The sequence below is a fragment of the Pseudovirgaria hyperparasitica genome (assembly GCF_010093815.1).
Source record: "Pseudovirgaria hyperparasitica strain CBS 121739 unplaced genomic scaffold EJ05scaffold_16, whole genome shotgun sequence".
In the NCBI taxonomy this organism is placed as follows: Eukaryota; Fungi; Ascomycota; class Dothideomycetes; order Acrospermales; family Acrospermaceae; genus Pseudovirgaria; species Pseudovirgaria hyperparasitica.
The window spans coordinates 753,702-772,553 of record NW_022985564.1 but is presented as its reverse complement, the minus strand read 5'-3'; the positions used below and the strand labels follow the sequence as shown (position 1 = coordinate 772,553).

The 18,852-nt window shown below is 50.1% G+C and overlaps 10 protein-coding genes across 10 annotated transcripts; 4 read left to right on the top strand and 6 right to left on the bottom strand.

The window, feature by feature from the left end:
- Positions 1-293: 293 nt before the first annotated feature.
- On the bottom strand, positions 294-1,981 carry EJ05DRAFT_514061 (uncharacterized protein). Its single transcript, XM_033748492.1, has one exon. It carries the CDS (start codon positions 1,534-1,536, stop codon positions 325-327), a length of 1,212 nt encoding a protein of 403 aa, XP_033597060.1. The 5' UTR covers positions 1,537-1,981; the 3' UTR covers positions 294-324.
- Positions 1,982-2,218: 237 nt separating this feature from the next.
- EJ05DRAFT_479581 (nucleic acid-binding protein) lies at positions 2,219-4,446 on the bottom strand. Its single transcript, XM_033744702.1, has 2 exons — positions 4,391-4,446; positions 2,219-4,341 (listed from the first exon to the last, which is right to left on the bottom strand). Exon 2 carries the CDS (start codon positions 4,008-4,010, stop codon positions 2,652-2,654), a length of 1,359 nt encoding a protein of 452 aa, XP_033597059.1. The 5' UTR covers positions 4,011-4,341; positions 4,391-4,446; the 3' UTR covers positions 2,219-2,651.
- On the bottom strand, positions 4,151-5,901 carry EJ05DRAFT_479580 (UDP-glucose 4-epimerase). Its single transcript, XM_033744701.1, has 4 exons — positions 5,787-5,901; positions 5,406-5,640; positions 4,897-5,347; positions 4,151-4,846 (listed from the first exon to the last, which is right to left on the bottom strand). Exons 1-4 carry the CDS (start codon positions 5,819-5,821, stop codon positions 4,440-4,442), a joined length of 1,128 nt encoding a protein of 375 aa, XP_033597058.1. The 5' UTR covers positions 5,822-5,901; the 3' UTR covers positions 4,151-4,439.
- A 1,026-nt stretch (positions 5,902-6,927) lies between these two features.
- EJ05DRAFT_146154 (uncharacterized protein) lies at positions 6,928-9,217 on the top strand. The gene has a single exon (XM_033739285.1). The coding sequence runs from the start codon at positions 6,959-6,961 to the stop codon at positions 8,954-8,956; it is 1,998 nt and encodes a 665-aa protein (XP_033597057.1). The 5' UTR covers positions 6,928-6,958; the 3' UTR covers positions 8,957-9,217.
- Positions 9,218-9,478: 261 nt separating this feature from the next.
- EJ05DRAFT_489293 (ras-domain-containing protein) lies at positions 9,479-10,351 on the bottom strand (the record flags this gene model as incomplete). Its single annotated transcript, XM_033745774.1, has 6 exons — positions 9,479-9,537; positions 9,591-9,863; positions 9,912-10,041; positions 10,093-10,181; positions 10,235-10,260; positions 10,311-10,351. 6 exons carry the CDS (start codon positions 10,349-10,351, stop codon positions 9,479-9,481), a joined length of 618 nt encoding a protein of 205 aa, XP_033597056.1.
- A 246-nt stretch (positions 10,352-10,597) lies between these two features.
- EJ05DRAFT_146104 (P60-like protein) lies at positions 10,598-12,137 on the top strand. The gene is made up of 3 exons (XM_033739284.1): positions 10,598-10,810; positions 10,859-11,797; positions 11,847-12,137. Exons 1-3 carry the CDS (start codon positions 10,674-10,676, stop codon positions 12,055-12,057), a joined length of 1,287 nt encoding a protein of 428 aa, XP_033597055.1. The 5' UTR covers positions 10,598-10,673; the 3' UTR covers positions 12,058-12,137.
- EJ05DRAFT_479577 (protein import receptor MAS20) lies at positions 12,066-13,285 on the bottom strand. The gene is made up of 3 exons (XM_033744700.1): positions 12,746-13,285; positions 12,586-12,686; positions 12,066-12,534 (listed from the first exon to the last, which is right to left on the bottom strand). Exons 1-3 carry the CDS (start codon positions 13,065-13,067, stop codon positions 12,424-12,426), a joined length of 534 nt encoding a protein of 177 aa, XP_033597054.1. The 5' UTR covers positions 13,068-13,285; the 3' UTR covers positions 12,066-12,423.
- Positions 13,286-13,483: 198 nt separating this feature from the next.
- Positions 13,484-15,642, top strand: EJ05DRAFT_541167 (uncharacterized protein; the record flags this gene model as incomplete). Its single annotated transcript, XM_033749643.1, has 2 exons — positions 13,484-13,937; positions 13,997-15,642. 2 exons carry the CDS (start codon positions 13,484-13,486, stop codon positions 15,640-15,642), a joined length of 2,100 nt encoding a protein of 699 aa, XP_033597053.1.
- A 482-nt stretch (positions 15,643-16,124) lies between these two features.
- EJ05DRAFT_489289 (uncharacterized protein) lies at positions 16,125-17,245 on the top strand (the record flags this gene model as incomplete). Its single annotated transcript, XM_033745773.1, has 3 exons — positions 16,125-16,193; positions 16,329-16,496; positions 16,547-17,245. 3 exons carry the CDS (start codon positions 16,125-16,127, stop codon positions 17,243-17,245), a joined length of 936 nt encoding a protein of 311 aa, XP_033597052.1.
- Positions 17,246-17,248: 3 nt separating this feature from the next.
- EJ05DRAFT_456774 (exoribonuclease family protein) lies at positions 17,249-18,795 on the bottom strand. Its single transcript, XM_033742506.1, has 2 exons — positions 18,625-18,795; positions 17,249-18,438 (listed from the first exon to the last, which is right to left on the bottom strand). Exons 1-2 carry the CDS (start codon positions 18,767-18,769, stop codon positions 17,582-17,584), a joined length of 1,002 nt encoding a protein of 333 aa, XP_033597051.1. The 5' UTR covers positions 18,770-18,795; the 3' UTR covers positions 17,249-17,581.
- Positions 18,796-18,852: the final 57 nt, after the last annotated feature.

Below are 18,852 nucleotides of genomic sequence, written 5' to 3'. Positions count from 1 at the left end.
GCATTTGTCCATGTGAGCTTGTGGATCTATCCGTTTGTTGGCGCTTGGCACCGAGCTCTTAGTAGTCGACCAGAGAAAGTTTTTCTTTTTCTTGTGGGCGACTGAGTGTGGTATGACTTGGACGTCGCCCGTTTGAGTAGGCCGAGTCGAAGTGCTGTGTTTTGACACGGGAAGTGGGAAGCTCAGGAGTGAGTGAATTGTAGGACCAGCATATTTGTTGCGTGTATGGAGCAGCTATCCTTTCTTTGGGCAGTGTAATTTCCGGATTGTTAGTGTTTGAAAATAAACATCATATTAAGTACGTAGGTGTATGCTAACAAACTGCTAATGCGAAAGCCAACGCTGCCCTCGCCAGTGCTTTGTGCCTCCTGCAGTCGACTCAACACAATACTCTGCCACCACCGTCGCCAAACACAGAACCTCTACAATGCCAGCCACAAGTGCAACCCAAAACGCAACATCCTGCTCAGTACAAACCAATCCAAACATTCCGTCCCCACCCATCCCTCCCCTATCATCAATCCCACACGCAACGCCCCGCAACGCCTGAATCCCACTCCCACTCCCACTCCCTCCCCCATCCTGATCCATAATCCCAAACACCGCTATCCCAGCCGTCCACGCACATACCAAACCCAAAACACCCAGCATCAGCACTATCTTGCGCTGCCTGATCCGCCAGACACTGTGCACCAACAACACTACACTGCCCACCAAAACCAGCAGCGCGACCACAAGTAGCACAATCGTAGGCACCAGACTCGTGCCCCGGGGCCATGTCCGCTCATCGTACATTGACATCGAATGGCCCAGCAGCCCTACAACCGTTGAGCTTGTGAACAGCACAAAGACATGTAGAATCCCACTTGTCATGCCCAAGGCGGAGATTGATTTCCGCGGATGCACCACGTGCGCCCGGCACGTGAAGTCTGCCATACTCCTCTGACTCTCTGTGAGGTACGGCACGCGCCTCGGTTCGTGCGAGCTGTATGTTGGTGGTGCATTACCCGTGTGACGCAGAAGGACGTCGTCGGGGATGCTGGGCGTGAAGGGAGCGTCGAGGCGGGATGTGTTCGAGGCGCGGACTTCGTCGATGTTGGCGAGGGATAATGGAGGTTGGATGTGTTGGTATGTATGACGGCCGAGGGAGCGCGGAGGGATTGATGGCGGAGATAGTGCAGTCAGCCGTGTCGAGCATGGTCGCGAGTATATTGACACTGAGTAGGTGGAGAGATGATCTGCTGGAGGAGATAGTGGTGGTGATGGTGGCGGCGGGCTTTGTGACAGTGGTGGGTCGTATGGAATATAAGCGGTCTTTGGGGAGATGGGTATACTGGGGATTTCATCCCGGAGGTTCTGGTGACGGCTTCTGCGATTCCATAGCGTAAAGGAGTCCCTAAAGCCATTGCTATGAGATTGTGATAGGTCCGGACTGGCTGGCCGTCTAGGGAGGCGGTTGAGAGGTGGCCATGACGAATCTGGGGTGATAGGAGATACTGTGAAGGTCGAGCTCATTCGTTTTGAGGGCGAAGACATGTTGTACTAATTCCGTCCAGGAATCGGATGATGGTCGTTTACGAGTTTTCCCGATCCCAGAAATATCAATCCAGATCCAGACCCGCAATATGAGCAAGGCAGCAAGAGAACATGTAGTTGATGTTGAAGACATGAAGGTAGACCCATGACAGGGGGGAAGAGCAGTTTTGAACATCATCTCACTATCACTACAGCGGAGATCCATCTGAGAAGATATTAGTCTCAGTACCAAATTTTCGCCAGAGATGCGACGGGAAGCGGAGGGAGGATCGCAAGGATGGCCCGACACAATCGGGCACGGTCAACATGCGTCGACATATGTTCATTCTTCTTCGTGGGTGACGGACATGGCTGAAGCCAAAGCTTTCACAGACCCATTAACGATGAGGCTAATTGCGAATTTGGTAATTCTGCGCGTGTCATTTTTGAGGTATGTAGATTTGTGGTGTGAGGGTTGGGTTGTTTGGAGGTCCTGCGCTAAAAATATCCATGGTGGATCCTTCGTTTAGGCTTAGAACCAATCTGATTCATTCATCCTGCTGTTATGTTGTTAGCTATTGCAGGCAAGGCTAAGTGCGTCGATCCTTCTTCGGGCATATGGTTGAATTTTCGATGATCGTCAATTGTGCATTTCGATCAGTACTTACAATCACATAAAGTGTGCATTAACCCGCATAGTATACTGCTGTGATGGCCATGGTTTTGAGGCATTCATAAAACCCTCAAAAACTGAGAGCAACGCCTCATTTGCTCCCGAATACTAACTCCGGCATGGCTTGAATGATTCGTGAAACATGCGGGGATGAAACGATACCCTTGACAGACTGATAGGAAAACTGTCACGTGAAGTATTCTGTTAGACCTTGTGGGAAGTTTTGAGAAATAATCTTGAATCGATTGTCTTTATCGCTAGTAGTTCTCTATTGCCGGATCTGCTACTTCAGCTGCCACTTCATACCCTCAGACTTATCTGCTGTATGTCTCTACTTATTTCTGTTATCACAGATGGACCCGATGGGCAGTGCAAGGGCCTTCATGCTTTGTTTGACATGGCAGGATCGGTTGTGCCTCCCAGTCATTTCATTTGATGGCATTATTTTGTTGAGTCATTTTGTTTATCGGACAGTAGCGCCCTCAAGTGTAGGTACCGTGCAGAGGCCTTGAGCAGTCTTGAGCTTAGCTAGCCCTGATTTCTTGGCTTCTCCTTCGCCAGAGAGCTGTGGCACGTCTCCGACCTCAAAGCCAACTTCTTTGGTAACTGTAGTTGTAAAGCCTGGTTGAATGGTCTCCCAAATCTTCTTTTTCGGATTCAAGACTGGCTCTGGCTCACCTTCCCATCCTTCAAAGAATACGCGCTCGCCAGCCTTGGACTCGGCGGGTGGGTTGACAAGCTCAACGGGGCCTGCATGACTATCTCCACCCTCTGGAACCTTGGGTGAAGCGGCAAGCACCATAGCACAAGACTTTATCCCCCGCATGGTTACTGGTTTCAGATTGCAGACGGCAACGATCTTACGGTTTTGCATTTCCTCAAGAGGAATGAGACCGTTGAGACCTGAACAAACTGTGCGCACAGTCTGACCCTCATACTCGGAAGTGTTATCAGTGCCTGGAGCGTCGCCGCAAGCAATTGTGCTGACGTAAAGACTGTCTGCGTTGGGGTGTCTTTCAGCCTTGAGAATGTGCCCTACGCGGAGATCGATCAAACATGGAGAAAGGGGCTTCTCAGCGGGTGGCGGAGCTTTCGCCTTGGGTGCTTTCTCTTTCTTCTCCTTCTTCTTTGATGTTGGTGTCTCCTTACCCACTGCCGCAGCTACAGCGTCGCCTAATTGCTCGACTTTGCCTTTTGCCTTCTCTTTCTTGCCCTGGCCAGTTGGGTCACTGGCTTGTCCACTGAGAGAGGTAGGAGTTGCCCCAGCGTCGACCGCACCCTTTGCTGCTGCTGCTGCGGCCTCCTTTTCCTTCTTCTTGCGTTCCTTCTCGGCCTTCATATCGACAGGTTTGATAGCAAACTTGACATTGTCAGGATCTATGCTGATCTTTTTCGCGACATCTAGCTGTAGGCCGTAGATGGAACTATTCTGGACGAAGTCCACGAAACGGACGATGTGATGGTAGCCGTGCTCGCCGGTCCGCTCTTCGTCTGTCCAGACCTGCACCTGAGGTGCCAGACCCTGGTACACAGCGATATCGGCAACAGAAGGTTTAGAACCCAATAACGTTGTTCGCGCAGCAAAGTGCGTATTCAATTGAGAGAGTCGCTCCGTCTTCTTGGCTGCGTCTTCGGTCGTCGAAGAGAGGTGTGATGAGCTAATGACCCATTGTGAAATCTCGTCCTTTTCAGCATCGGTGTAGCTTGCCTCAGGAAAGACAGCAGATGATAGTTTGACAGGGTCCGTTTCATTTGGCACGCGACTAGATAACGTGGATTGCTTGAGCAGAGACGTGAGCTCATCAATGGTTCTCTCCGCCATTTTCGCGATAGAGTGGATTGAAGTTCGCGAAGAGGAGTGAATATGCTGAATCGATCGGGTCGGTCGACCTGGATATGTTCGCGGGGAAGATGTGGTTGTGTTGCAGAGCAGGTCAAAATTCCGTGTAGCAACAAGATAGTGGGGTTTGCAGGCGCGAGAAGTTATAGCTGCGAGGTGGGGGCACGCTGCTAACACTCTCATGGTGTTGACTGGAGAAACAATGTGTGACTCAAGCGGGGAGCTTTTCATTGGCCAGCAGGAGGTATGGATGCCTGAGGCTTAAGTCTTATACAGAAAATTACTCTAGTACCTCCATCATCTGGGCCTGGGCCTAAGCCAATGAGCAAAACTTGGTCTATTTTGTCTCTTTTATATGGTACCTTTGGAGAAGCGTATCCACATCGCTCTATTTTTGCAAGTCTATCCAGTCTACTGCTTTCGCTCTGCAAGAACCTTGTCAACAAACTCCTTAGGAGGCTGTTGCAGGTAACCTTCCGGGTTATTCTTCGTCCATCGCCACAAATCCTCGCATGCATCTTCGAGTGTCAGCTCAGTCTTCCATTGAAGCTCTTTGTTCGCAAGGCTCGGGTTCGCTGTAAGATCGAGCACATCTCCTTGCCGGCGAGCGACGACTTGATATGGTAAATCTCGACCGACGGAAGTACTGAACGCTTTGATCATGTCAAAGACCGTCGACCCTCGTCCGCTGCCGAGATTCCATGCCTTGACACCTGGTGCGTTCTCGCGGAGGTAGTTGAGGGCGACCAAGTGACCCTTGGCAAGATCAAGGACATGGATGTAATCACGAATAGCGGTTCCATCCTTGGACTTGTAGTCTACGTATCGGTCAGCGAAACTCCATCATACCAATGATAGCAGAGCATACCATCTCCGAAGACCATTAGTTTCTCTCGCTTCCCTACGGCGACCTGCGCCAGGAGAGGTAGTAGGTTGTATGGCACGCCCAATGGGTTCTCACCCATAATGCCGCTCGGATGGGCACCAGCCGGATTGAAGTAGCGGAGCAGGGCACCGTTCCACTTGGAACCATCTTCGCCCTTTTTGGCAGCATTGTTCCTCTCAGCTTCAATAAAGTCTGTGATGATGGCCTCGACAGTTGACTTCGTCCGTCCATATGTGTTTGTTGGGCCGATCGGGCAGTGCTCGGGGATAGGTATCATATTTGGGACGCGAGTGGCATCCCCATACACTGTAGCAGAGGAGGAGAAGACGATGTTGGTGACGTTGTGCTTTTTCATGGAGCGCATCAGCTTGATGCTGCCTTCAACATTGACGCGATAGTATTCGAGTGGAATCTCGGCAGATTCGCCGACGGCCTATGGTATTGTAAATCAAAGTGTGCTTGAGACATGTTGTGCGAAGGCCTAGACCGACCTTGAGAGCTGCGAAATGTATGACATTGTCAATGTCTGGGTTCTCGGAAAAGACCTTGTCCAAAGCTGCCTCGTCGGTGATGTCGCCCTTGTAGAACAGCGGTCGCTTGCCGGAGAGCAGTTCGATACGATTCAAGACTTCCTCGTTAGAGTTGTACAAGCTGTCGATGATGACTACTTTGTATCCAGCTTCAAGAAGAGCTAGAGTTGTGAAGGAGCCGATGTAGCCAGTGCCACTAGAGAAGTCAGCAATCGCACAAGAAGCTAAAGGTGCGCACGGTAATCTCCATGCTCTATGCAGTGCCGGTGCCGCGTCGAAAGCATTGAGTCCTGGGACAGACTGCCCCCAGCCAAGAGGAAATGTATAAATGACTAGACGTACCCAGCAACAAGCACGGAGGATGAACCAACAGTCATTTTGAAATTGCTATGCTGCCAGATCGAACAATATGGCAATTGAGGATCAGGACAAGTGGACAGATACCAAGATACGGCAGTGATTGGACTGAAGAGATGTGTTAGAAGTGGAAGACGACACCAAGACAGGCGCATGAAGGAAGTGGGATGTGCTGGATGCTTGCCGCTCTGACCGCTGCTTCAGTCCCATCCCCTCACTATCTTAGACACTAATTCATACCCAGGGTCCAGCTTGCATCCAGCTAGCCCATGCAAACAGCGACAGTGGAGTGGTTCAGGTACCTATGTATTCTAACTGCGAGCTAGAAGACCGAGCCAAGTTAATACTGTCCCCCAAGTCTGTGATCGATGAGTTAGAGAAGCCTGGTAAATAGACGCATAGGTTTGTTTGTGATGAGACTTCTATTCGTTGCCAAATAAGGTAGGTACACCCAAGAAAGAAAAGGAACAGGCGGGACCCTGACACTGACCCTGAGTTGAGCCTGAATTGTGCCTGAGTGTAGCCTGAGCGCCTGAGAAACGTACAGTAGACCCGAAGTTGTCCCGCGTGCATGCAACCAGACGCGCCGAGTTCGACCTTGGACGCGTCGCAAAGAACAAAGAACTCCAACTGATATCACCTCCTTCATCCTTGTGGGACGCGCCAAACAGACAGAGCGCTTCCTGAATCCTCGAAAAATCTGTTTTTAAGGTGTGAGGTCTTGGATATTTGACTGCAGTGCCGGCAGGAGCTTGTGCGCTGTTGTCAAGAACCCTTTATGTCCTCTGTACACAGCACTCGACAACCTCGTCGGAGGCAACGCAAGATCACGAAGAAAAGCATCTCGGGCCCTCGAGCAGCAATCTATCTGCCCTGGATCTGGTGACAAAGTAGTACGCGCTGACCTTTATTGTTCAATACCGAGCTATTGAATCATATGTACGTGATAATTTTCTCCAGTTCCTACTTCACTTGCCTTGCTTCATGCTATTGTTTCAACATTCTGAATAGCTGCGTTAAATGCTATTGTGTGTCTTATTGTGTAATTTTCCTCCATGAATCTCTTCTCTTTTCATAAGTTCTCTGCAAGTCATCATGACCTGCTCTTCCAATCTCTAACCGCTACCTTCAGCTTCCTTCCGCATTGCATCGCATAGATGGCTTCGCAAACGCCGCGGAGATCGAGTCGCATCGCCAGCGCAGCCCCTTCTGCTGTTGGATCTGCAGTATCAGTTCGAACCACAGCCACTACTAGAACGAATGCGACCCGCGCTCGTCTTAGCCAAGGGAATTTGCCCCGTCTCAATGTTCAGGGCTCTTCTGCATATGGCGCTTCTGGAAATCCGATCGTGGGATCCAATCAACCGGTCACTGGCGACCTAGCTTCCTTGATTGAGAAGCAGAGAGGTCAAGCGATTGGACGTGAGGCTGCTGCTGGCGGCAATCCTCAGACCCCCGGACCGCCCTCAAATCAAACACAAGAGGAGCCCGATGTGGAGGCACCACCGAGTCCGAAGGAGATGCCCCCTCCGCCGACGTCTACGAGACGACGAGTGGCACGCACTACCCAGAACGGAACTGCGCGAACACCCGCGACTCGACTTAGTGCTAATGCAGGCGATCCTAGCTTCTTCGATTCGCCATCCAAGAGCTACGGCGAGATCCGTGAGACGGGCCTTATTTCGAAAGATGCTCCCCGGTCAAGTCGACCGGCATCGCGCAGGATCGCGATTGAAGAAACCAGAGCCTCACCTGTCGAAAGCATCAAGCAAACCTTCAACCGACTATCTCTATCGTCACTATGGGTTATACTACCGATCTTCACCATGATGTGTCTTTTTCTGATCACCAGTGGATACCTCCCTCACAAGCTCGCCCGATTGAACCCCTTTTCTCGTATAATAGAAACTGGTGACGAGGCTCTTTCGTACTATTTTTACGATACACTCACCCCACGAGTTGACAATATCGAACGACGTCTCAGTAACGTTGAGAGTTTACAGAAGCAAATCGAAACGCGACTTCAGCAACAGTGGCACACAGATCTTCAAAGCTTTAGAGAGACCCTACCTTCACTCATTGCGGTGACATACAACAAGGCCGATAATGCATATGAGATTCCCAACGAGCTATGGAGCGCCATTCAAGGCAGGATGTCACACGGTGGAGAGAGCCTTTCTCCGACAGATGAAAAGACTTGGGACGCATGGTTCAAGAAGAACCAGCAATACGTGCAAGCGATGATTGAACAGGAGTACGACCAGACCCTCAAAGACAAAATCGGCACGGCCCTCGCAGATAAAGCCTACGTCTCCCAAGACACCCTCCTCAGCATCCTCGACTCAAAATACTCTCACCTCAACACTGACGTCTCCAACACCATCCTCCGCGACGTCAAAGAACAACTCTCCCGCGTCAACCGCGAAGCCAAAACTGTCGCCGTCTCCACCGTCCAAGACGCATTCAAGCAACTCCCTATGCGCCAACTCGAAGCCCTCGCCCAAGCAAACCTGGCCCGCAACGCCGACCTCGCCCTGAAGCGCGTAAACTTCTTCTCGCCCGCCTACTCGCCCTACATCCTGCCGCGCTTCACATCCCAGACCCAGACTAAGCAGCAGGTTTGGCTCGCTCGCGCTTACCTCTCTGTCATGTGGATCCCTGGCCCTCGCACGCCGATCGCTGCTCTGGAACCCTGGCAAGAACCCGCCGACTGCTGGTGTGCCGCCCCCTCGTCGCAGCTTGGCCATGCGCAGCTGGGTATCGACATGGCGCATCGCGTTTATCCGACCTCATTTACCCTCGAGCACTACCCGAAGCAAGGCCTCATCGACTGGAGCTCCGCGCCACGGGATATTGAATTGTGGGTGCACATCAACGACGCAGAGCAGCGGGAGGCCGTCGGAGCCGCGCGTGCGGCGATATTTGGCAGCGAGGACGAGTGTTCGCCGCCGGGCAGGGGGCACAAGGATATGGTGTGTGTGGGAAAATTCACGTACGATGTGGACGCGCCGAACCATGTGCAGAACTTTGATCTGGACATCAGTATGAAAGACCTAGGTGTCGCGGTGAATCGCTTGGTGGTGAGAGTCACATCGAACTATGGCCAGGATTGGACTTGTATATACCGCATATTACTACACGGAGAGAAAGTATAAGGACCACATGTATCAGTTTCTCATGCTGGAGAGGCTGATTCCATTGGGGTCGATTATATTGGATTGCGCGATGTTATTTCTAGATGGATGGGCTTTTGCCATTTGTTTTCATTTCAGCCTGGGCGTTTGCGGTGCTGGATTGGGTCGTGCTTGGAGATACCACAGCGCTACGAGCATCTTGTCTGATAGATAGTACCCCAACAAATGATCACGATTTTTATACGTCCTATACACTTCTCGTACAGCGTCCTCGACTTTATGAGAGCCTGGAGGCCCAAAACCTCACCATGTATTATTACGTGGGAATATTAATTTCCGGACCCTCAGGCGGTGTCTTATGTATACCGCCGTGTTATGCCTTCATGCCTTCACTGATCCTTCCCAAGACGCCTCGCTGCTCATGTAGTGTTTCAAATGAATCATGTGATAGAAACGCGACATCGGTCGTAATAGTTTGTGGCATCGTTCTTCATGTCTCAATTCGTAGTTGATGCGTGAACTAATGGTGTGCCATTGTGGTAGCTAACAGCTACAGCTCGAATTATCTGTTGGCTGGCTTGGGTTGATATTCACATCAATCACTGCGATGACAATTAGCAGCGGCGCGTTGTGTTTGGCGTAAGGGTACACATACTCTGACTCTGGCCCTGTTGTCCTTCACCTTCCATACCCGGCAGCGCTTGCGCAATTCTCCGGAACAGGTTCTTTACGTTATGACCGACTTTTGCGCTTGTCTCGATGAACATGAGGTTGTTCTTCTTGGCCTCCTCTTCTCCCTGTGCGGTCGTGACCTCTCGCTTATCGTTCAGATCAGTCTTGTTACCGACCAGTACAATAATGACGTCGTTTCCTCGCTCCCCGCGCACGTCGTCTACCCACTTGCGCGTATTTTCGAATGTCTTCTTGTCTGCGCAAGGTTAGCCAGAGCTCTGATTTGGTCGCAAGCGCAATATACTTGTGATGTCGTATACAACCACCGCCACACTTGAGTCTCTAATGTAGGAGGGGATGAGACTGCGGAATCGTTCTTGGCCAGCAGTGTCCCATAATTGAAGCCTTACGGTTCGGTCTTCGAGGTACATGGTCTGGACGTTCCATCAGTAAAGACGCCTCTGTAGTTCATATGTTCTGCCCACCTTGGACAGGAAGTCGATACCGATTGTAGCTTGATATGTGTTGTCGAACGAATCATACATGAACCGCGTTATTAGGGACGTTTTCCCAACTGAGAGGCATGGTCAATTGGTGAGACTGAGAAAAAACGAGGTCCGCGCATACCACTCTGTTCTCCAAGAAACACCAACCTAAATGGATATGTTAAATCTGTAATGGGAAAATCCAGGCAGCGACGTACTTGAACTTCTTGAGCGGATTGGAGTATCCCGCTTGCGCCATGATGGTGGATATGCTTTGTGTATACGATTATGTGAGTAAACAGCAACAGCAATAACTTTCCAAGGAGTCGTCAGGTTCGTGGAGACGCAAGGGAGTGGGGAAGTCGTGGAATGAAACTCCTGAACGGAACCGCGAAGGCCAAATGAGTCGCGGGCAGGGGTTTGGCTGGTATCCAATGGTCGCGGCTGCTCTTCGGGTAGTGCTCTGCGGGCGGAGATCTAACTTTTCTGTTAGAAATTCGAAGTCCGCAGTTACATGTTATACATTTACCACAACGATATCAAAGACACGAACACCCAGAGCAGAGTACGACTTCCTTGAAATGTCAGAGACAGCAAAAAGTGCGCCTGCGCAATACAAGCAGCCCTCGAGGAAAGGCAAGAAAGCATGGCGCAAGAATGTGGATGTTACGGAGGTCAATGAAGGGCTCAAAAATTTACGGGATGAACTTATTCTAGGGTAAAATTTGGCATATACACATGATTAATACACGACTGACTTTTGCAGTGGTGTTGTTGCAGAAAAGTCCGCCGACGATCTTTTCGCCGTTGATACAGCTGGCTCTGCCACCATTCAAAAATCATACAACAAGAAGAATAAGCCATTGAGGGCCGACGAGATACTGGCCCAGCGTTCGGCCATACCTGCTGTATCCTCGAGAAAGAGGCTATCGGATGGCGATAGCCAGAGTAGCAACAAGCGGCGCAAGAATGGAGTCTCACACAAGGAATATGATCGTCTTCGTTCGATTGCATATGGTGGAGATGCCGTGAACAAGGATGTGGTCGAAGTCCATGGTGCAGCATATGACCCATGGGCTCCAACAGAAAATCAGGTTGATCCACGTTTTAACTTTTTAGAGGAAAAGAAAGCGCGAGTCGAACCGAAATCTCTCAAGGAAGCGCCAATATCACTCACAAAGAGTGGGAAAGCTGTACCAGCGGTACGAAAACCGAAGGCTGGCAGATCCTACAACCCTCAGGTCGATGATTGGGAAGCCCTGCTCACCAAGCTTGGTGGGGAGGAGGTTGAGGCGGAGAAGAAGAGGCTTACAACCGCCAAGGAAGAAGCCGAGCGAATGGAGAAAGCATTGGCCACAGCCGCAGAACCAGACCCAGTCACCGATGACGAAGATGGTTTCGAGAGCGAATGGGAGGGTATTCAGAGCGAGGCGGAGGATGAGACCTTGAAGCAAAAGAGGCCGCAACGCAAGACCCAAGCTGAGAGAAACAAGATAAATCGAAGGAAGGAGGCGGAAGCACTCTTGAGACATGAGAAGAAGCAGTTGGAAAAGGAGAAGCAAGTTGCTAAGATAAAGATATTTGCTCAGGAGCTTGCTCGCAAAGAAAATGCTCGTAAGGTTGCTCTTGCTGTACAAGCTCCCGAGGATGTCGATTCAGACAGCTCAGACGAGGAATTAAGAAGGAAGCGATTAGGAAAAATCCGGTGCGTACTTAGCTCAAAGAATAACATGCTCCCTGCTAATGTCACCCAGTGTTCCCGAAGCACCCCTCGAGGTTCTCCTCACTGAAGATCTTACGGACTCTCTGCGGAAACTGAAACCTGAAGGCAACTTATTGAATGATCGCTTCCGCAACATGATGGTTAACGGAAAGATTGAGAGTAGGAGACGCATTAGTCAACCAAAGAAGCGTAAGGTTGCACTGACAGAGAAGTGGTCATACAAGGATTGGAAGCTCAACTAGAGCACATGGCGCTTATGTGTCCTCACAGTAGACAAAATCAACTGTACTCGTGGTTTTCTGCTATTGTCTTCGTGACGAACTGAAGAGTCGAAGGTCTCTGAAATACATCTAAGAAGTTGACCACCTATTACAAAGCACGTGTTCTTCATTCCCTGCAAAGATGGAACCCAGGTATTCAACCAGCCCTACCCTCTATCCTATCATAAATGACATCGCCTGTTCATGTGCACCGAATGATAAGCCAAAATCTATATTTACAGGCAATTGTACAAGTGGAGATAGTGTGATTGGTCTCGAACTATCGAACGCCACGATGAGCTTGTTCGTAGGCGTTGTAACCGATACTGTGTCATGAGGAGCTGTAGACTATTCAACGGGTTCGATGGGCATGCCGTCGTCTGAAGAAGCACTGCTTCCAGCCTTGGTTGAAATGCTGGGATCATATGCGATCATCATGGCCAGAATATCGAGAACAGGCTGAACAGGTATTAGCGCCCAACGGTAGCATTGATCAAATTATAGACTCACCTTCGGTACTGTCTTATCGTAAATATTGATGAGCTCTCTCGGCTGCGGATACACCTTCAACGCGCGGTAAAAGCACGACGCCGCGTCAACGGGATCGGAGCCTGGTTCGAACATTAGCATTCCACCCTATGTCGTACTGGTCAAATCCACGATCACACACCATCCTGGCACATCTGTTCGCCTCTTGCGACTTCCGTCATGAAGAATTGTTCCCATTCATCGGTATTTGCGGGTACGCCCTCATCCTTTGCCCTCTGCAGCGCCGCGAGAACGGCCTCTTTTTGCTCCTTCTCGCTAGCCTCCTCGGCCTCCTTGGCCATTCGTTGTGTTTTCTTACTGTCACGTTTTAGTTTCCGACGGAAGTCTGGGTCGGTACGCCGCCGGTGATCGAAGTAGGCGGCATATGCGAGTACTCCACTGGCGATGACGCCAATGGAGATGGCAGCAATGGTACCGGGTCTTGTGAGATTCGAATCTGACATCCTGGCAATACGGAGATAGTCAGAAGAACGCGAAGATAGAGAGGATGAGAAACGTTAAGGATTGCGAGTATGTATGGCCGGATTATTCGAGTAGTGATGGCTGGGTAGGAGTTGCTGGTTAAATTTTTGGGAGTTGCGTTGCGCACGGAACATACCGCGGGAGCTTAACAGGTACTAAGTAGGGGTAACGGCGGCACAAGCAGCAGTCTGAGCAGTGTTTCAAGATGGAGAGCACCCTATGAACTATTACCTACCCAGTCTTATATAATACACTCGTTGCTGACTTGCTACATTGTCCTACACTGAGTTATATTTGCGACGTGCATACACCAGCATAACCATTGAAGCTCAGCATCAGCAGTCATTGCCCAGGCCGTTTCACATTCGACAGCACATAACACCGTCAAGCCTCCACGATGGAAGAGAAGAGCAGGGAGAAGGAGAGCAAGGGGATATCCCTTCGTAAGAAGAAGAAGACAAAACCACAGATCTCTGCGCCGAAGCAGATAAGTGCACCGCTCCCCCAAGGAGTACCCGTACCAGGAGGTACAATACCACGACCACGACAAGATGGATCTCCAGCGCCGAGCTCTGGTAGTGGAAGGGATGCAGGCGTGCGCCCGAGGCCACGGCCGCAGCAATCTGACGTGACCGCAGACCTGGTCAAGAGGAGATATTCCACGCGGTTTACGCAGATGCCAGACTTCAATGGTGATGGGGTGCCGCCGATGCCCTCTGTTCCTGCCATTCCCAAGCAGTCTATGCAACCACCGCCAAGTAGAGACGGAAGGGCCAGTGCTGGCGAAGGAGAGAAGAAGATCAGAGTAGACCCTAAAGCACTGCGCGATCCAAACCTTAGGCCTGAGCAATGTACGTTTATCAGAAGGTCGATAACGCTGAATACCTCGACTGACACTTATGCTCTTCAGATATCTCTAGCCTGCTCTCTGAAGCCTCCGAAGCTGAAATCATGGCGTTTCAGCAGGAACTCAGAAAAGCCAAAAACCGGATGTCCACAGATCTCCAGCATAACGTGTATCAAAATCGGACGCAGTTTATCAAGATCAGCAAGGAAGCAGAGAAACTCAAGAGCGAGATGCGCACCCTACGAACACTCATGTCCGACCTCACGGACACTCTTGGCCAGGCGACACATGCAGGCATTGCAGGAGAAAAGCAAACTGCCCGCAACCGCGCAAACAGGAGTTCGGTCGCCAATTTGGAGGCTCTCTGGAACACACATTTACAAACCCTGTGGAAACGAGTCGAAGGATCGCAGAAATTCTTACCTGCTACCCCGGGCAGGCACATCGTGCACGAATCCTCTAGATGGGTGGAATTGAACAGAGCTACATGGAAAGCCAGGAGGCGAGTACATCTAATCCTATTAAATGACCATCTACTTGTGGCCCACGAGAAGCAACGCACTGATGCGCCAGCTCCGAATAACCGTGAAGCCAAACGAACAACAGATAAGAACGACAAGCAACTAGTCGCTCAACGATGTTTTCCACTCCAAGATGTACAGATCGCTGATCTAGCATCCAGTGGAACAAATGGCAGCAGGGTCGAGCCGAAGGAGAATAGTGCCAATGCAATAAATGTACGCGTCGGTAATGACTCGTTCACATATGCAGTCCCGCCAATGGAAACGAAGGAGAAGATCACACTCCTTTCGACTTTTCGCAAGGCTGTCGAAGACCTCCGTAAGACACGAGAGGCAGAAACGGAAGAGCGGGGAAAGGCTCAAGATTCTGTGAATTACTATGCTACAAGAGACCTCAATATCCTGAAGAAGACAGAGCTGCTCGAAAGTCTTTCTGACAAGACTGCTAATCAACGGTCTAGTTTATTTTTGGACGTGGACGGCAAACAACAGAGTATAAGATGGGTGGAGGCCCAACTAGATGAACTCGATATCAACATTGCCCTACAGCATTTCGAGGAAGCAGTTGCCAATTTAGAACGCCTAAAGACTTTAGCAAAAAGCGTCAAAGGGAATAGCGTAGCTCAAGACCTCATCTCTTTCAAGGTTAATGAGCGTGCTGGAAAGCTCGCATCGATCCTCATCAAACAATTGACCGAGACCCATAGCTGGTCATCGGCGACGAAGAAGCACGTTGACTGGCTGGTACGACTTGGTTTCGAAGATCATGCTCGGGAGGCTTATCTTGAAGCTCGAAGCGACATCATCAAACAACGTTCAAGGCAGTGCATCTTTGATGGCGACTTGCAGCATTACATTTACCAAGTCAGCTTCATATACTTCACAGTCATCAAGAATACGGTTTCGACCTACCAAGCTTGTTTCCCTGTGGTTATGATGTCTGCTTGCGTTAAATGGGCTAAGGAGCACGTTGATGAGTTCAACATCATTCTCATACGACAACTGAGCAGCGTAGACAAAGGGAACGATATCTGGAATGCTTGCATGAATAGAGCCAAAGATCACGCTGGACTGTTATCTGAGGTCGGGTTAGACTTTCGGGAGATGATTGGAAGGGCGTCGGCCATTGCAATGGTAAACGGTATTGGTACACACAATGGTGATGTTGGGCTGGGCTTGAGTTCATGAAAGGTCAATAGTGACTCATGTTGCCTCTTGTTAAGATCCTGGAGACTCCGTGGCTGTCTGTGAGAGACTGTTATATCACAACAGAGATCATAGCTGTGCCGTCATTAGGTTGAACTTCTACTCCCAATAAACCAACATTTTCTTCCGCTTGACCCGAGAGTGATGTCTCTAGTTGAGTGAAGTACAAAGAATGAATCGTCGCGTAGGCCCGGGCATGAGCTATTAAACACAAAAATGCACATGTTTGCCAATGGCCGATATTGTTTCACGCGCGTGTTCACTTGTTGGGTTATAAATACACAACACTTCCCAATCCCACATATGTCACACTTATATTCGGTTCAACCTTCGGTTAATGCCTTTCACTTCCTTCAAACCAGCTCTCACTAATCCCCTACATTAAGCTAGGTCCTATCACTCTCTAGTAACCTCAGCGACCCTAACACTCAATCTCGAGATACCGCCATTTCACTACCAATAACATGGCTCATTCCGGGGTCGAGCAAGCAAAATTTCTTTTCTTATGCCAACAACATGCCGTCGGCCACAAAGTAAGACACCTTCAGATCTGTGTATCTAGCTATTTCAGATCTTGCGAGATCTATCACCGATTAACAGTTCATGTTCACCATGACGAGAATGCTTCGAATCAGACGACTTGTGTCATAGTAGCTGACTACTGACAGATTGACTACAATGAAGTTGGAAGGATCCTTGACCTCAAGCCAGCTACAGCGAACATGCGAATGACCCGCCTTAGGGCTCGTGTGGAGAAAGGGGAAGATCCTTCTCCTGAAAACATGGAGTTCCTATGGACCTGCTTGACAGCCAACCATGATGGCCAGATGCCATCGGTATCACATGAACCCGACGCTGTAGACACATTTCGCTAATCTCAGAACAGTTTGACTGGAAGGTAATCGGCGCGAAAATGAATCTCAAGCCCGCTACTGCTGCCATGCGCTTGACTCGCCTTAAGGCGAAGATGGGTTGGAGCAAAGGCTCTGCTCCTTCCACGCCAGTCAAGTCCAAATCTACGAAGGTCAAACAGTCTCAATCGAAGACAATTGCGGCTCAGTCCCAGTCCAAGTCTAAGCGCAATACAAAAGTCGAAGCGGACGATTCAACCGATGTAGAAGGCGCTGCGGATGCAGACGACACTGATTCCGCCGACGACATTGCTGTCGACGTCAAGAACCGCCTGAGTGCCACCCCTTCTCGTGCCGCGAAGCGCAAAATCATGTACGCGGAGAGCGATGCCTCTGAGGATAAAGGCTCCAATAGCGACGTCTACCAGCCCGAGTCCAAGAAGATCAAGCGCAAGGTCTCCCAGGGGCCGAATACCGAATTCTTCGATAACGAGCACTTCAATGAGATGACTCTACCAGTCGGCACGCGCTCCGTCAGCAACATGCCGACCTCGATTTTCGGTGGTCCTGTGGAGGTTACGCCTCTGGCTTACGATAGTAGTGTACTTCCGAGTAGCGTCTTAAGCACTTTCGAAGATGCTAATTCCATGGAGCAGTTCGACTTTGCTTGGCCTGACATGCCAGTTTCCAACGCATTCGACTATGGTAACAATGGCGAAGATGATGCTGTTTAGCTCCTCTCCGCTTTAATATCGAAAGATACGATTGAATTGATAGATTTCATCTGCGCGACGTAGCAGGAAACTTGCATTTTCATGCGATGACATTAGGCATAACGCTTGAGACTGTGGCTTGGCAATTGAATGTTGGTCTATCCTCTTCAGATGGCACAGCGCGAGCAGGAAGGATCCTTTCGCCGTCCTATGATGGAGACTAGGCATAGGCACATTGTGGATGGAATGGGATGAGAGATAGCACAGAGAAAGACAAGCTGTGAAAATGAACAGTCGATTTTTTGGAACGCCGGCGCTATGCAATGTGGGTATCATATAATTCAATGTTCTGTTCGGTCATCCACTCATTTCGAGATCGCGTGAACCTTTGGGATGTTCTTGAGGACGACCGGACTCAACGGAAAACTTGAGCTCAGCAGCTTCTTTAACAGCTTCAGTGAGAACCGCCTTCGAAGCTACTGCTGCTCTAACGGCATTGTCGACGATGGCTGCCGCAGCATCCCCAGCATTACCCTTCACCCAGAGTTCCGTGATCTCGTCACGGCCTTGAAGATACGCAACTACACAGACGGCCTGTATCTCCTGGTGCTCGCTCGGACATGGATCCAACACAACTGTAGTTTCTTGAACATCCTTGCCCTTACCCTTCTCACTTCGTTCCGGTGCGGGCAGGAGAGCTGCAACTCCACCGGAAACCATGTCGACGCAATCTATACCAGCGTCGACAATGGCTGCGCTAGCACATGTGATACAGCCAGCGAGGACAGTCATAAGACCCCATCCGGCACCCCCGATACCCTTTGTCCCACCTCCTACTTCATCTCCCCACCATCTGTCTTCTTCGCCCTCGAGTATAGTGATGATCACATCTACTCCACTCTTGGGCCAACGCTCTCCAATAATCGCACCTCGCAGAGCGGTCTCGAGGTGGACACCTAGATCACGTTCTGAGGAGTCACGAATGTATCCACGACGCTGGCGAGCAGCAAATGGAGCAAACTTGACATGTGTTGTAAGAACGAGATGAGGAGAGAATGGGGCAGAGCGAGGCAGAGGTTTAGGGCCGTGGACCGAACATGTGAGCTTCAGTGAAGACTTAGATGATACAAGATCGTGAGTCCCAGATGGAGAGGGTGACTGAAGTTCTAGATAGGCTGAACCTGATGCTGAAGGCACAAGACCAGTTTGAAGAACTTGAACTCTGTCAGTGAAATGCTTATAGGTGCCTGAAGGGTCGCAGAGTAATATGAATGCGCAGGGAAATCAGATGTATAAGAGTTCTCAACAGTATAGTTCTGTCAGGGATAACTGTATTTTTCTTGTGAAATCATCATATTGGTCAAGGAGACAGTACAGCGTAGAATGAGACTAACACTTACATATCTTGCGGAGCTCATCGGGTTTTCTTGATCGTATTGGTCTTTTGAATTGTGATGCGCCTGCCAAAGCAATGGCTGAAGCAAAGAGTGGAGGAGCTGTGCCTCCGCTGGGAGGATTGATTCTCCTTCTGTCCTGCCGATCCATTGGTGTTGTGACAGCTTTAAATACTGGTAACAGAAATGATGATTGAAAATGTGCCACGCACGGACTTTTCAAGCGGCGTCTTC

Excerpts from the sequence above, each read along its gene's own strand:
- EJ05DRAFT_456774 (XM_033742506.1), bottom strand. The coding sequence starts at position 18,769 with ATGGATCGGCAGGACAGAAGGAGAATCAATCCTCCCAGCGGAGGCACA. Across the intron at positions 18,439-18,624 it reads CGATGAGCTCCGCAAGATAT|TTCTTCAAACTGGTCTTGTG; the intron begins GTAAGTGTTAGT and ends ACAGAGTTCAAG.
- EJ05DRAFT_479580 (XM_033744701.1), bottom strand. The coding sequence starts at position 5,821 with ATGACTGTTGGTTCATCCTCCGTGCTTGTTGCTGG. Across the intron at positions 5,348-5,405 it reads TACATTTCGCAGCTCTCAAG|GCCGTCGGCGAATCTGCCGA; the intron begins GTCGGTCTAGGC and ends ACAATACCATAG. Across the intron at positions 4,847-4,896 it reads ACTAATGGTCTTCGGAGATG|ACTACAAGTCCAAGGATGGA; the intron begins GTATGCTCTGCT and ends ACCGATACGTAG.
- EJ05DRAFT_146154 (XM_033739285.1), top strand. The coding sequence starts at position 6,959 with ATGGCTTCGCAAACGCCGCGGAGATCGAGTCGCATCGCCAGCGCAGCC.
- EJ05DRAFT_146104 (XM_033739284.1), top strand. The coding sequence starts at position 10,674 with ATGTCAGAGACAGCAAAAAGTGCGCCTGCGCAATACAAGCAGCCCTCG. Across the intron at positions 10,811-10,858 it reads CGGGATGAACTTATTCTAGG|TGGTGTTGTTGCAGAAAAGT; the intron begins GTAAAATTTGGC and ends TGACTTTTGCAG. Across the intron at positions 11,798-11,846 it reads AAGCGATTAGGAAAAATCCG|TGTTCCCGAAGCACCCCTCG; the intron begins GTGCGTACTTAG and ends AATGTCACCCAG.
- EJ05DRAFT_479581 (XM_033744702.1), bottom strand. The coding sequence starts at position 4,010 with ATGGCGGAGAGAACCATTGATGAGCTCACGTCTCTGCTCAAGCAATCC.
- EJ05DRAFT_514061 (XM_033748492.1), bottom strand. The coding sequence starts at position 1,536 with ATGTCTTCGCCCTCAAAACGAATGAGCTCGACCTTCACAGTATCTCCT.
- EJ05DRAFT_479577 (XM_033744700.1), bottom strand. The coding sequence starts at position 13,067 with ATGTCAGATTCGAATCTCACAAGACCCGGTACCATTGCTGCCATCTCC. Across the intron at positions 12,687-12,745 it reads CGAACAGATGTGCCAGGATG|GCTCCGATCCCGTTGACGCG; the intron begins GTGTGTGATCGT and ends TGTTCGAACCAG. Across the intron at positions 12,535-12,585 it reads ACGATAAGACAGTACCGAAG|CCTGTTCTCGATATTCTGGC; the intron begins GTGAGTCTATAA and ends ATACCTGTTCAG.